The following is a 15,558-nucleotide window of genomic DNA, read 5'->3' as shown; positions in this document are numbered from 1 at the left end:
CAGTGTATTTTCCAGGAAGGATTTCAAGATTCAGTTCTGCAAAACACTGTTTCTCAACCAAAATGATGCAGAGATATAATTCAAAGTCAAGTACTGTATCTTATGAGACGTTTAAATACCACACTGTCTAGTGAATATGACTGAGATCAAGTTCAACCGAAGGATATGTATCATAGGGACTAACACGGAAAATGTTACCACATCCCAAACCACAAGAATCTATATGAGTAGTCTAAGTATGTGTTGAATTTCACCATACAGCATCATTCATCTTTCTCCACCCAAAAAACGCTAGACCTCCTCATCACCGCACGACATCGAGGGAGGGAGTCAGAGAGTGAGGACAGATACTGAACACACACTAATCTGAGAGTGGACATAGTAGCATAATAGAGACGAGAATAATGAAAGCAAAGTAAGGCAGAAACATGAGCACAGATTAGGAAAAAAGAGAAAAAGGAAACAAAACAAAAGCGGTTGAATATGGATCCGTTTCATTAGTGTGTGTCTCCTCCTGTCATTGGACGGCTGGACCACAGAGAGCGGTTTCCAACCAGCGCTGTGGCCACAGACGGCTAGAGGCCTAGCCATGTGTACCGCAGAAAGCCCACTCACACACCACTAAATGCTCACTGTATAACCAGGCTGCTCAGACTCTCTGGTTCCTATTAATTTTAAGGAAAACACACACACAGACACACTTGCAAATATAAACTTTTCTATGCAAATACAGTTGTCGGCATTTTTGAACATGTACAAACGGGCGAAATGTGCCATGTGTATCCACGCGCACAATAACATTATCACTCCTCTGCAAATCTGTGCAGAGAGACGGAGACGGTGCTAGTGTGAGTCAGTTTGATGGATGGACTTTGAGAGGAACCAGGCTGTGGTTAGCGTGGTCATGTCTGGAGCCACTGCCTGTTAGTGCAGCCTGTCAGCTGTGCCGTGTAGCCGAATGTCAGCCCTGCCATTTTAATAGAAATTAATGAGGCAGGGCTACAGATCCCAATGTGTCCCAGGCAAACTGTGACAGCAAACACGTTGATGCGACACAGACACAGTTAAAATCCACAGGCACATTTCTGCTCTGCTCTCTATTAATAAAAACAAAATGAGGTTTTGTGAAATAAATGTAAGCAGTCTCTGCTTTTAACGTAATGCAAGAGCAGTGGAAAATGATAATCCAAAAAATCCCAAATGTTGAAAATTATAAAGTCAAGATTTATGAATATAATTTCCCAACTTGGTAATTATGTCTTGTGCGGATTCTGGCATTTATGACAGAAATACATCGAAGGGGAAAAAAGCATATTTAAAGGGACTATTATATCTCCCAAACAGTGGCTTTAAGTTTATAAATCAGGGCACTTTCTAACAGTGAAAAAAATCAAACGTTGACTAAATAAATGTATCATGTCAACAAAGTCACATTATTCAATTAGGTTAATTGAAAGCAACAATATTAAGTTGAACCTATTTAAACTTAATATTATTGCTTTCAACTAACCTAATACAGTTGTGTGAATTCTGTTGATAAAATATCTATAATTTAAATCAACTTTTCAGTTTTTTCTGTGGAGAAGCATCAATCGAGTACAAAACTTCATCACACACTCTACTTTTTAAACATTTCTGTTTCCCCAGGCTGCTCCCCATTCTCCCTCTGCCTGTCCGTCTGTTGTCCATCAGTCCTCCAGTCTTTCCGCAGAGATGTCCCCCTCATTTGTAACACGACTCTGTTCAGATTGAATGGTTCACCCTTTCTCCATATGACTGACAAAACTTAGCAGGTGGCGGGACCCATTCATACCCGCAGTTCAGCAATCTGCAACACGCTGTAACCCAAGCCTCCATCCCAAACACAGATGCAAAGACGCAGGGTATTTTTCCCGCATGCGTGTCCATACACTGCTTATGTACACACAGACGGAAATGTACACTGAACACGCACAATCGCTGCGTGTACGCTCATTAATCTTACAGCGAACGCACACTGTGATGACACTAACTCCTATTGTGGCCTTTATGAGCCCACATCCAGATTGTTTTAAGTAATGATTTCGGTTTTAATTAAAATTTCTGAACAGAAACGCACTGTAATTAGGGAACATTTAAAGATCACTGGGGCCGTGCTTGACATTCCAACACACACACCAACTTGGAAAGCAAACACATGCAATCGGAAAGGTCATAAAACTAAGAAATTACACCAGAGTATGTTGCAGCATGGGGTAATGAGACAAATCGCTCATGCCGCTTTCATGTTCTTGTTTAAAAAACATATAATAGAACAAGCTCGATATGGAATCAAAACAACATCACACTCACTGCAATAACACACTGAAAAAACTGAAACTTTGACTTTAGTTAAATGTATTATGTCAACAGATGCATATAACTGTATTAGTCTAGTTGAACGCAACAATATTAAGTTTAAATAGGTTCAACTTAATATTATTGCTTTCAACTAAACTAATACAGTTTTTATGACATAATACATTTAATTACAGTGAACGTTTGCAGTTTTTTCAGTATATGCCAGTGTAAAATGTCAACAAAAACAAGTGAGAGACATTAAGGGACTTTATGAATGGCTTTTTGTTTTGCAAGTGCGTTGGTGTCATTGCACAATTATCTGTGGGGCAATGAGTGTCGACACAGATACTCTCCGACACTCAATTATGCCATCTTTCAACTTGCGGTCAGCTATGTGAGTCAGTGCAAGGAAATGTAATATATTTGTATGTAACTTAGGGGCATGATTGAAAAGCAAGCCACAGCAAAACAGTGGTTTATACTATTGGAATGTGGCCGTGTGGGAGCAGCCATGAGGGTAGTTCAGTGTGTATGTGTGTCCAATAGAGTTGAAAAGAAGGATAGCCAAAGATATGTATCAACCAAGCAGCAATCAAAGAGACAGGAAGAGAAGACCAGCATCAAAAACACACACAGCCTGCTTGAAGATTGTACTTAGGGTCTGCGGTGTTGTGGTGGAGAGGGGAGCGGGGAGAGGGAGGAGGGGGTAGAAAGAGAAGAACGATGAGAAAGAAAGAGAAAAGGGAGGCAGACATCTCCGAAGTTGGCGCGTTGGGAGAACACCTTATAATTATCTACATCCGCTCTGTGAGCCCCAGCCCGCAGGATGGACAGATTCAACAAAGAGAGCAAGAGAAAGAATCTCATTCACATATCAAAGAAAGGATAGACAAGACACACTGATCAACCATGCAAACACCCACAAAGAGTTCATATTTTTATGGGCAGGCACGCCCACACACAAAACACACACACACACACACACAGGCTTATTATGGGACTGAGTCAAGACTGCGTTGAGTGCGGTTCCACACCAAGTGTCTATTTTGAAGGGTTGTAAGCCAATTCCAGATTCCCTGTCTCTTTCTCCGTCTCGCTCCGTCCTTCCCTCCTCCTCAGTTCCTCCCATGCAGCCAGCGCGGGGCAGTGGCACTACGAGGTCATGCAGTAGGCTCCAGAATTACCCACGGCGAGGGTAATTATCAGGTTGTTTGACGAGGCCTTTTAAGTGTTAAAGTGCCGCCTGCTGGTTCCCTTTTACGGATCACAATCGGGTCAAGTTTAGAGTTGCAACATATGATTATTTCCACTATCAATTCATCAGCATGATTATTCTATCACTTTGTTTATTAAAAGTCCAACAAAGGTTAAATTGCAATCACATTTTCTTAAAAAATCTTGTTTTAATAAAAAAGAAAATCTAAATAATACAAAGATATTAACTTAATAATTCTATATGACAAAGAAAAGCAGCATCCTTTTATTTTAAGGGTCATTTCTCCTTACAAAGTGAATAAAATTATCAATTTATATTGTAAATTGTTGCCAATTATTTTTCTGTCTATTAACTAATCAATGAATCAATGTATTGTTTCAGCTCTTGTGGAGTTTTGCTGTTTCATTTATCTCCCCTCATACTGTGTATCTGGGTGCTGTATGTGCATCGCTTGACCTTTAGGGGTCAGTGTTCCTCCTGATGGACTTCTACAGCGTGGGAGGGGGTGGTAGATAGATTGTGTTCAGGAATGTGATTGTGTGCAGCTATGCATTGATCCATGGGAGTGTGTCATTGTTTCATCCTTTGTATTTATGTGACTGCAGTATTGCAGCAGCAGCATTGCATAGATTTAATTTTGCAACCATAAAGTGCTTTTAGTCTTAAATCATTCAAATATTATGATAGTTGTGTTTTGCCAACCTATTCTAGGTTATGATGACTTTTTTCTAAAGAAATGGGCTGCAATTGTTTGCCTTACAATATTACAACACTTCATCTCTTGTTCAAACAATTCAGCCTTTGATAAAACTATTTCTACATGTGTTAGATCTTTGCTAAGGACGATTTGTTTTAACTTGGACTTGAGAACTCCCTCTCCTTATGTTCCTAGGTCAAGGCAGGGGAAGTAAAAGCTATTCTGGTCTCAAGGAGAAGAGAAAATCATTAACTCCTGTGATCATACTTCTGTCCCCGTGAAGTCAGATCATTTTAGCTGAGGGAGATGGCTAACTGACCCCACCGGGAAATCATTTACTCTGCACTTGCTGCGCCAGCCGTCCCAGGAGAGGTAATTGTATCTACCTGCCTCCATTTCTCAGTCGTTCTACGTCTCAAACTGCTCACTCTGCAGTCGTTCGTCTGTCCTTTCCAGCAGACGACTATCGGTCCCTGGAGGCGTGTCATCAGCGCTCGTTTGAGAATAATTTCACGGGACTCTGCTCACATGCTCTGTATTTATTTGACTGCCCAAAATCACAGACCCTCCTTGTTCTTGCGACTGTCCCACTCCAGGGCCTCAGTCTCTCTTTTACTTTCCGCTCGTGTGATCGTCCCGGCATACTCTTTTGCTCGGCGCTCGTTTGACTGTCCTTCCCAGGAGGATTCCTCCTTGTCGTTTATTTGACTTAATTACTATGCAGGCTTGGTGGAGGAAGAGGGGGATGAGTGACACTTCACTTAACAACCAGTCTCCCTTCCTCCTGCGTCGTCTGCTGTATGTCTGCCAGCTTTTCCTTCATTAAAAACAAATCTCTCCTCCCCTCCACTGTCACCCCCATCCCTCTCTCTTACTCCCACCACCACCCGCACAGTGGGTGTTAACCGAGAATCGTCCCCCTGACAGGCATCGAAAGAGCCATCAAACACCTGTGGGCCCGAGACAGCGCTGAGCGGAACCTCACAAAGACGCTGATGCCTTTACACCCCAATGATATGCGTATATACACAATGGTGGAAACCAACAAAAGTTTGCAATCGCACGTAATTACAGAAACACCGATTCGACGGAACAATAAAAGACCGATTTGTGAGCCCATGTGCACGGGCACACGCACAGAACCAGGTGTTTAATTATATGGGCACATGCTAGACCTGACACATTTTTTGCCTCGCTGAAACACACGCAAACTCACACACCGTGCCACCACTTACAGTCTAAAGGGTGGAAATCACAAGAGAGGGTGTTGAGTCCTCGCACCAAGACGTTGCAAGAACATTCGCACACATAAACAACAGGGCTTTGATGTTCTTTTAGTAAAAACAATTGTACATCCACTAAAGTGCATCTGTCATGACTCTTTCCCTGCAGACCTACGCTCTTGGTTCCAGGATGCACATCCATCACTACTGTACAGTGAGGCAATGCAGACTTTGATGCTCGATGACATATCTCTTGTCTAGTATTGTTGTCAGCAACATGTTCGCTTGTCAGACCGAACACCAAGGAGGATCACAAAAAAGGCGCAGAGGGGAACTATATTCACATTCTTTTGAAGCAGATGGCTGTGTAAAAGAAGAGATGACATTTTCCCATCATGCCCAGAGGCTCCGTGTGAACTGACATAATGGAGCCCAGGGGATGTATGACTTGTAGCAGGTAAGTTCAACTATGATTCTTCCCAGATTCCATGTGGTGAATGCATGTCATCACCCTTTTAAATTTTGTGCCAACAACATGCTAAAGAAGCTCATTAAATACTGAAATACAAAAGTCACATGCAACACAGAGCATCGGCACACACGCTTGGAAGTTTAAAGGGTGATGAAGGAAAATATACTCTACCAAAATTACAACGTGCGCTCCATCTAAAGAATAAAGCATGTCATATAGCTGGCCTCTAAACACAAGTTATAGCAAATGTCTGGGCTAAAGATAGAAAATGAATTAGGGTGACAAACATCACATTTATGACTGAATTTTTTCCCTAGATTGAAATTATCTGAGTGACCAAGGAGTTGGGTGACAGTCAAACTCACAACGGGATGCTGCTAAACAGCGGCAAATCAGCACGTTCATACATTTTCAGAGGGCTTGTTTTATGAGAGAAACGGGACTAAAATAAAGAATGGAGAGACCACACTCGCAGCCATATACTTTCGGTCATGTTTTGGGACAAAGAACCACGATAGCTTCCCTCACTGAAATTAAAATGCACGAAAAAACCTTCCCAAAATATGTCAAAAATGTTGCCAGTTATTTCTAGCTGAGATGAAAAGTCTGCTATTACAAAGAGCCTGATTTAGTGTAGGGTGTGAGAGAGGAGACCAGACAGAGAGGGAGAGAGAGAGAGAGGGAGGAGGAGAGGAAGAACCGGCGCTCCGCAGTCTCCCCTCAAAATAACACACAAGCAGAGGGAATAACATGTTAGCTGTATACGTCAAAAGCTTACACGTGCACGTTAAAAAAAGACACGAAACTCCCTCTTATTCTACCCCCAATATATTCTGCTGCACATTATTTTACGCACACACGTAAAATCAACATGCCTGTATAGTTTTCCATTTAAATCAAACTCTACAACTGTTGGATCCATTTAGGATAGAGTAATGAAAAGTGTGGAAACCTGCTCGGCCCCTTAAAGAAAGGCTCTGTGTCATGACCGAAGTTTTTGGGACAGAAGCCATTAAAACGGAGGCTCCACTGCCTGTTCGGAGCACTTAACAGGGCTGTACAGTGCTAGCACAAGGGGACAGCACAAGGGGAAAATTGGTACAGGGGCCAATATATACATTTTACTCCAGGCCTTCCTCAGCATATGGAACCAATCTGACTATTCGTAAGAAGAATACTGGATTCTGAGGGCCAGGCGGAGCAGGAGGGAGTGACTAAAGGGGAGAGAAGGGTAAGTTAGATGCTGTGTACACTGAAATGTTGACTTTATGTACATGTAATATGTCAACAAATTGCACTTAACTGTATTAGGTTGGTTGAAAGCAATAATATTAAGTTGAACATACATATTTTTCCTTTAAACTTAATAGTTTTGCTTTCAACTAACCTAATACAGTACTGTTGACACAATATATTTAATTAAAGACAACGTTACAGTTTTTCAGTGTACTGACCAAGAGTGGATGAAAGAGACACAGAAATAGATTCACAGAAATAGAAAAAAGGAATACTCAACATAAGAAAGAATGCATGAAAAGAAAATCTTGAAAGAGCAGCCAGGGGCGAGAGAAACAGACTAAACAACCTACGTTAAAAGCACCAACAACCATGTATCCTGGAGACACGGGGGGGGGGGGGGGGTTAGGCAGAGAATGGGCTTACCCTTGTATGACAGCCTTAGCCTGGGTACATTGTGCTTGGGCTCTCCACCTCTTCCAGGCTGCACCGCCCCGCACAGCAGCACTACAATCCCAAACAGGTAATCCATGGTGCTGGAGCACTGCTGGCTGGCCTCCAGACCAGGGGGCACTCACACCCCCGACCAGTGCCCAGAGATGAGTGTCTCCCTCTGGGGTACGCAGAAGCCTGGAGAGTCCCTCCAAGCGAGAACTGAAAGTGGAGGGTCCAGGGAGCAGGGGTAAAAATCCTGGTGGTGCTCCCCAGCTCAGAGAGCAGACTGTAGGGGGGACTTCTGTGGTGTGAAGTGGGTGGAGGGGTGCCGCTCACATGGCTCCCTGTGTGGAGGTCCAGGCTTTATAGTCCCTATCTGTCCCCCCCCCCCCAGGTGAAGGCTTCAGCTCTAGATGAGTGAAAGGTAAAGCAGATCCACAACAGTGAGGCTGTCCTTTTTATGGAGTATTTCTTATTTATCTCTCTCTGTCTTCTGGCTTCTTCTCTCTGAGCAGACACTCACAGCAACCCTCTAATCCTTGTGTGCGGCTCCACCAGACTGCGAGGGAGAGAGAGGACGAGAGAGAGAGCCACACCATCCACAAAAAGAGAGGGGAGGGGAAGGAGAGCAGCTGAGGGAGAGAGAAGGGGAGTGCTGGTGAGAGAGAGAGAGGGGGGGGGCAGGAGGACTGGAGAGCGACGATGCAACCAGTATAGTGGATAGGAAGTGTGCTGGATAGTGAAGGTTTTATAGTGTTCTCGCTTCCGCAATGATTTCTTATTCAGTTAGTCATCAATTTTCCATTTCCTTTAATCTCTCACACCCAAAGCATCAACCATGGCTGGGTTTTATTGCTGCTGTCAGATGATTTGCAGGTCATCTGACAACGACTGAGAGGTGTCCTAAGGCTAAGTCAGAAACAAGGCTGACACACTGAAGAGATGGCTCATAATAAATACTGTTTTATTAATCACAGTTCAAACTTATAAAGACCTGTATGACCCTTTTTTTCGGAATCCTGTACATAATGTCATTAAAGGGGCCATTTCGGCCAAAAAGTGTTAGTTGTTCCGATTGAGGACGCACTCTTGGCGTTGGAAAAAAAGATATGTCATCTTATCTCTTTAAATGTCAAAGGCCATGCTGTTATTTCAGCTTTTACTCCAGATGAAGTGGTTTGGATAGTTTGGTTAAACAGTTGAATTGTTTAGAACATAGATGATCGTCTAATGCAGTATTTATTTGCTTAGTCAGACTATTTTTGTCATGAAATGATTTACCAGATCTCCAGAAATGACTTGTTGATAGAAAATGAATTTTCTTCACATTTCTTAGTTTAGAGAGTTTGCAGTGTGTCAGTTTTTCAGATTGAAAATGCTATCTTGACGTTGCAACTGATAATTAAGAAAAATGTCAGACAGTGTTCCTTGTGCATTTGTCACAAAACTTTAGATCTGTTTAAACTTAAAAATTATTCAAAGACATTCACGTTGGGACTGATTTGGTAGATTCTGTCAAAGAAACCAAAGACAGACATCTTATTGGAAAAAACTCTATTTAAAGGTAAAAGCATTTATTTTAACAGACATTTTTTTTGGGGGGGGGTGAGAAATACATGTAGCTTTTAAGGAAGTTAACAGAAAATATACAGTTTTCACAATTTACTTAGATCACTAAAGATAAGAAAGGCATGATCCTCCGCCTTATCTCTTTAAATGTTTGTGTGTATTGCAGATCTTATTCATCATCTTTTTCTCTCTGGCTTGAAAAGTGGCTTTGAAGTGGGTCTGCGATTTAGTAATAATGGGCCTGGATGACATGGATGAAGAAAAGCAGTCACAGTCCTGGGAAAAGTCAGGAGGAATAAATCAAGACAGAACAAGAGGGTCTAATTTCTTTAAAAGCCCTATCATGTACACTCTAAGCTTCGCTTCAACAAAGTAGATTATAATAAAGTTAGGAAAGCTTTTGAGTTTTGAATTTACATATTTTTCACAGAGTTACAAGTACTGTACATAAATTACAAATCACAATTTTCCCACAGAGAGTTTATCCTTTGAGTGTGTGCCGGACTTATCTGAAATCTGGCGGTTGAGGGGAACACATGCTGGTAGTTAACCTGTGTAGTCTGGACAGATCCTGTATCTGGTTAAGTCATTCACATCAGCGATGCAGGTCAACAACACCCCCCCCCCCCCCTCCCTACCCCTTTTCTTAACCCCCACAAGCCCCCGCAGGTGTGTGTGTGTGTGTGTGTGTGTGTGTGTGTGTGTGTGTGTGTGTGTGTGTGTGTGTGTGTGTGTGTGAGTGGGCACCTCCTGCTTCCTCTCAGAGGGCTACATATCAGCGGTGAGGTGATAAAAGCTTTGATAAACAGGAGTGCTGATGTGTCAACTCACACACTTAAGACCCTTAAAGAAAACAACCGGAGAATTGGGCCTGTATTAGCGCAGAGTGTGTGTTTGTGATATGAGAGTACCCTCTCAGGACTCCCAGTGTGCTTTGGGAAATGTAATTTTACATTTGCTGCGTTGTTAAGGTGTCAGGATTTTGTGTATGATTTTGTTTCCTATAAAATTGCAATGTTTTAAGGCAGGGTTTCCGCTAGGATTTTTTCTTGCCGGTCAAGTGTCAGGAAATAATTTATTTTACCGGACAAATTCGAAACTTACCGGTCATGTTTCAATAGCAGATGTTACAAAAGCAACTTTAATGTTGACCCCCGAAGGCTAGAGCCTGATTAAGCTCTGGTTATTCGCAGGTAAAATATGCCACTGTTGTTGTCGCTAGTTTATGCCACAATAAGATAGCAACAAGTAGTCAAGGGTTATATGCTGCTATTCGGACATACCTCTACTCCGACATAGACGTCTAATTGTCGGATTAGCGGCATTTCCATTTTTTTTCCAACGTGCCACTACTCTGACAAAATGATTTCCTTTGTCGAGTAGCGGCACTTTACTTTTTTTCAAACATTCCGCCATTCCGACATGAGCATTCGGAGCGGTAGTTGACACTATATCAGACACGCAGGATCCCCCTCCTCCCTCATGGACGCTTCTGATAGCCCTCCCGAATCCACCGCAACTGCTCCTCCAAGTCTCTCCATCGTCATCCCATCAGCTCCAGTCTACAGCTCCGCAGAATTGGGAGCAGCCTCGATGGCTTGCATAGCTTTAACTTTCTATACAACAATCTACAATAGGCTATATTATATTATATTATACAAACTAAACTGAATATGTTCAAAAAAGTATATGTTAAAAAGACACACGAACAAAATAAAAGAAAGTCGATGATCCGACGCGCCTGGGTAGACCGTCGGAATGGTGGTAGCCTACTAAAATTGTGTCGTAATATAGGGTGACCAGATTTGAGGTGGCGAAAAAGAAGACACTTGCGATTGTTGGGGGGTGGGGGGAAGCGCCAGTCAATTTAAGTACACGCTTAATGGTCCCAACAGTGAAAACCGGGCGTTTTCATGAATTTATAAAACCCCCCACTTGCGATTGTTGGGGGGTGGGGGGAAGCGCCAGTCAATTTTTAATGGTCCCAACAGTGAAAACCGGGCGTTTTCATGAATTTATAAAACCCCCCCCGGACGCTCCGGACATGACGTAAAAAGAGGACATGTCCAGGCAAAAGAGGACGTTTGGTCACCCTACGTAATATGGGCATGTCGGAATGGCATGTCGTAATAGGGGCATGTCAGAATAGAGGCATGTCGTAATAGGGGCATGTCGGAATAAAGGCATGTCGTAATAGGGGCATGTCGTAATAGAGGCATGTTGGAATAAAGGCATGTCGTAATAAAGGCATGTCGTAATAGGGGCATGTCGTAATAGAGGCATGTTGGAATAAAGGCATGTCGTAATAGGGGCATGTCGTAATAGAGGCATGTTGGAATAAAGGCATGTCGTAATAAAGGCATGTCGTAATAGGGGCATGTCGTAATAGAGGCATGTTGGAATAAAGGCATGTCGTAATAGGGGCATGTCGGAATAAAGGCATGTCGTAATAGGGGCATGTCGGAATAGAGGTTGCACCCCGTAGTCAAGGTAGTCAGATTAGCTTCGGCTGCTATGCTAACAACCCCCCCCCCAAAAAAAGAATAGTAATAAAACCAGTTATTGCATTAGTTACGTTTTCCAGATTCTTGTTATTTATTGTACATGCTACCTCAGATTTTCCAGGTGTCAACCCAGCAACATTGGTTTCGCATTAAGCTAGCCATAAACCCCAATTTGCTGCTACACTCCCCGTTAGCAAACACTAGCTAGTCTGTTAAAATGACTATTTACAAGCTTCCAAGTAAACGGGAACAAATCTGCATAATTCCATGGTAAACCCGAGTCATTGCATTAGTTATATTTTCCAGATTCTTCTCATTTACTGTACATGCTACCTCATATTTTCCAGTTTACAAGAGGTCACACTTTAAATGATCCTACCTGTTGCCGTTCACCATCCACTTATTTAACTGTTGTCGCATCCCTTGACATGCCATCTCCTTGTCCCTCTTTCTTTTCCTATTTTCAGCCCCCAACAGCTTTTTTGCTTTATCCATCTTTTCCCATGGTCGTCATCTCACTCACATGTCAAGATTCTATGATGGAATCTTATGAGATAGGGCGCCCTTATATGTTATAGTCCTCTAAAATGTTATATAACCTTAAGGAAATGCAGAATCTATTTAGAAACGCACAACAGCAGAAATATAAAAGAAAATACCAATTTTATTTTATTATCTTTTTTATTTTTGTTTTTACCATCGCTTTGGTGCCCCCCCTGGTGTGGCGCCCCTATGCATCGCCTAGTAGCGCAAAAAGTTCATACCCACTTTTTGCGCTACTGCTAACATCACTCGTTTTATACCAGACAAACTTTCATAACAGCTTGTGATGCCAAACAGCGTCAATTCAGACTGAACCACATACACTGATGGGGATCAGGGAATGTGGTTCACTGATCAGCTGCTCGTGTGACAGTCAGACAATGAATACTTTCCAGCGGCCGCTGCCGTAGCTAACGGCAGACTAAACGTCGGTGGACGAGCAGCACTGCAGAGTAATGAATAAACAATGAACCACGGCACTCTGGAGAAAAGGATAAGGTTTGAGAAGCAGGTATTTAATTCAATCTGGCTTTGTATGACAAAAGCAACACGAGTCACGACCATCGACCCGACGCAGTCCCCGGCTGTTGTTGTGAGCAGTGTTGGGGAGAAAATCAGCAAAGTAAACGGTGATGTCATGACGTAGCACCAGTAATGTAGCTGTCAAAACACAAATATCTAGGGCAGTGGTTCTTAACCTGGGTTCGATCGAACCCCAGGGGTTCGGTGAGTCAGTCTCAGGGGTTCGGCGGAGGTCAAGACACACACCCGACTCATATGATTCGTGATGACACGCCCCGCTTGGCCATCACTGGCTGCAGGTGATCACGCTACATCGCTTGGCCTATCTGTGCTGCAGGGAATTTGGTGCGCTCAGTAGTCGACTTGTGACTGTCGTGATGGTACGTCGTGTGATTTCTTTCTTAATATTTTAATCCCTTCATACTAACTATGTCGAGCAAAAAAAGAAAGTGGTCGGACGAATGCGTACAATATGGATTCACATGTATAACGGAACGTGATGGGAGTCAGCGTCCTAACTGCATGATTTGCAATGCCAAGTTGAGCAATTCTAGTCTAGCACCGGCAAAACTAAGGGAACACTTCCTTAAGCAGCATGGAGATGGGGAATATAAGAACACAACGCTTGCTGAATTCAAGGTGAAGAGAGCCAGATTCGATGAAAAGGCTACTCTGCCTGTTCTCGGCTTTGTACCCATTAACAAACCGATCCTCACAGCATCGTACGAAGTTGCTTACCTGATCGCAAAGCAGGGCAAACCACACACCATTGGTGAAACACTCATAAAACCAGCTGTGTTGAAGATGGCGAATATCATGCTGGGAAAAGCGGCTGGAGTTAAGTTATCCCAAATTCCTCTTTCAAATGACACCATCAGCGACAGAATAGAGGACATGAGCAAAGACATCTTGGCTCAAGTAGTTGCAGATCTGATTTCAAGCCCGGCAAAATTCAGCCTCCAACTCAACGAGACCACAGACGTTTCCAATCTAAGCCAGTTTGCTGTATTCGTGCGCTATGTGAAAGACGACGTGATAAAGGAAGATGTTTTATTTTGTAAGCCTCTTACAACAACAACTAAGGCAGCCGATGTGAAGAAGCTTGTGGATGACTTCTTCAGAGACAACAATCTTTCGTGGGATATGGTTTCCGCAGTTTGTTCGGACGGAGCTCCAGTCATGCTGGGAAGAAAGTCTGGTTTTGGTGTGCTAGTGAAAGCCGATGCACCACACATCATTGTTACGCATTGTATTCTGCACAGGCATGCGTTGGCAACAAAAACCTGTGCCTCCAAAACTGGCAGAAGTATTAAAAATTGTAGTGGAATGCGTGAACTATTTGCGAAATAGTGCTCTGAGGCACCGAATCTTCATTGAGCTGTGTAAAGAAATGGGCTCTGAATTCGAGGTACTTCTGTACCATTCTAAAATTCGGTGGTTATCCCGGGGACAGGTGCTGAATCGTGCTTTTGCCATGCGTGTGGAATTAGCCCTGTTTTTGCAAGAGTACCAACATTGTCATGCAGATTGCTTCAAAAACTCTGAGTTCATTCTCATTTTAGCGTACATGGCTGATATCTTCGCAGCTCTCAATCGTCTCAATCAGCAGATGCAGGGCGGGTGGAGTCAACATCATCGAAGCGGAAGAGAACCTGAAGGCTTTTCAAAAAAAGCTACCGTTATGGAAACGGCGAACAGAGAACGATAACTTCGCAAACTTTCCCCTGCTGGACGACTGTGTAAGTAAGATCGAAGACGTGTCTGGAATCGGAGACATTTCTGTACCCGCGGAACTGAAGCAAGCAATTGCCACGCACTTGGATGAGCTTGCAAAGTCTCTCGACGGATACTTCCCTGCAAGAGAGTCATATGGGTGAGACAGCCGTTCACGTTTGGTGTTGAGACAGCAGATGTCAATGATGAATACTTCGACGAAATCATTCAAATTCAGCAGAGCCAGGTTCAACAGCAACTCTTCAGAACAACAACGCTCTCAACGTTTTGGTGTCAACAAATGGTAACGTACCCTGTTATTGCTAAGAAAGCCCTGGAGATTTTCATACCGTTTGTTACAACATATCTTTGCGAGCAATCCTTTTCGAGGATGCTGGACATAAAAACGAAGAAAAGGAACAGACTTGGTTGCGAAAATGACATGAGAGTGGCACTTGCCAAGGTGAAGCCGCACATTTCTGAACTAGTCTCTCAAAGGCAACAGCAGAAGTCACACTGATTTGCAGTAAGTATTCATTATTATGTTTTTGTGTGAAAATCATGTTTTGCTGGTTTTGTTCTTTGAACACAGTGATGTTGATGCACGGTTCATTTTGTGCACCAGTAAAACATATACCTTATGTCTTGAATTTGAAAAAATCACATTTTATTTTTCCAATAAAGAAGGGTTCGGTGAACACGCATATGAAACTGGTAGGGTTCAGTACCTCCAACAAGGTTAAGAACCACTGATCTAGGGATAGCCTACGTTAACTAAGTGTTGTATGAGCCTTATTACTGGAGATTTTGACCGGCAGGTTTTAAACGTACCATTGTTTTATACATTTTACCAGCTAAAAACCGGTAATTACCAGCTAACGGAAACCCTGTTTTGTTTGTGTCCTAAATCATTTCTTGAAAAGTTTGGAAAAAGTGGCGATTTTTTGCCTAAAGAAGTCCAATCTTATTTTTGTAGTTTTGCTCCTATAAGTAAAACAAAATTGCACTCTAAAGAGATAACTGTTGAGATCTGGAAACATGCTATTGTTTCTAAAAAGTCTGAGCAAGAATTATCTAAAAAAAGGACATAAAGACAAACGTTAACATAA

At 42.7% G+C, this 15,558-nt stretch overlaps 1 protein-coding gene across 1 annotated transcript in view; it reads right to left on the bottom strand.

Annotated features, from left to right (window-relative positions):
* The window catches only part of sema3aa (sema domain, immunoglobulin domain (Ig), short basic domain, secreted, (semaphorin) 3Aa), a 32,939-nt gene extending 24,645 nt beyond the window's left edge, over positions 1-8,294 (bottom strand). Inside the window, exon 1 of the mRNA XM_063905520.1 lies at positions 7,590-8,294. Within this exon, the coding sequence (XP_063761590.1) occupies positions 7,590-7,695 (106 nt within the window). The 5' untranslated portion in view covers positions 7,696-8,294. The remainder of the gene's footprint in view (positions 1-7,589) is intronic.
* Positions 8,295-15,558: the final 7,264 nt, after the last annotated feature.

The sequence above is a fragment of the Eleginops maclovinus genome, chromosome 17 (genome assembly GCF_036324505.1).
Source record: "Eleginops maclovinus isolate JMC-PN-2008 ecotype Puerto Natales chromosome 17, JC_Emac_rtc_rv5, whole genome shotgun sequence".
Lineage (NCBI taxonomy): Eukaryota > Metazoa > Chordata > Actinopteri > Perciformes > Eleginopidae > Eleginops > Eleginops maclovinus.
This window is presented reverse-complemented; position numbering and strand designations above follow the sequence as displayed.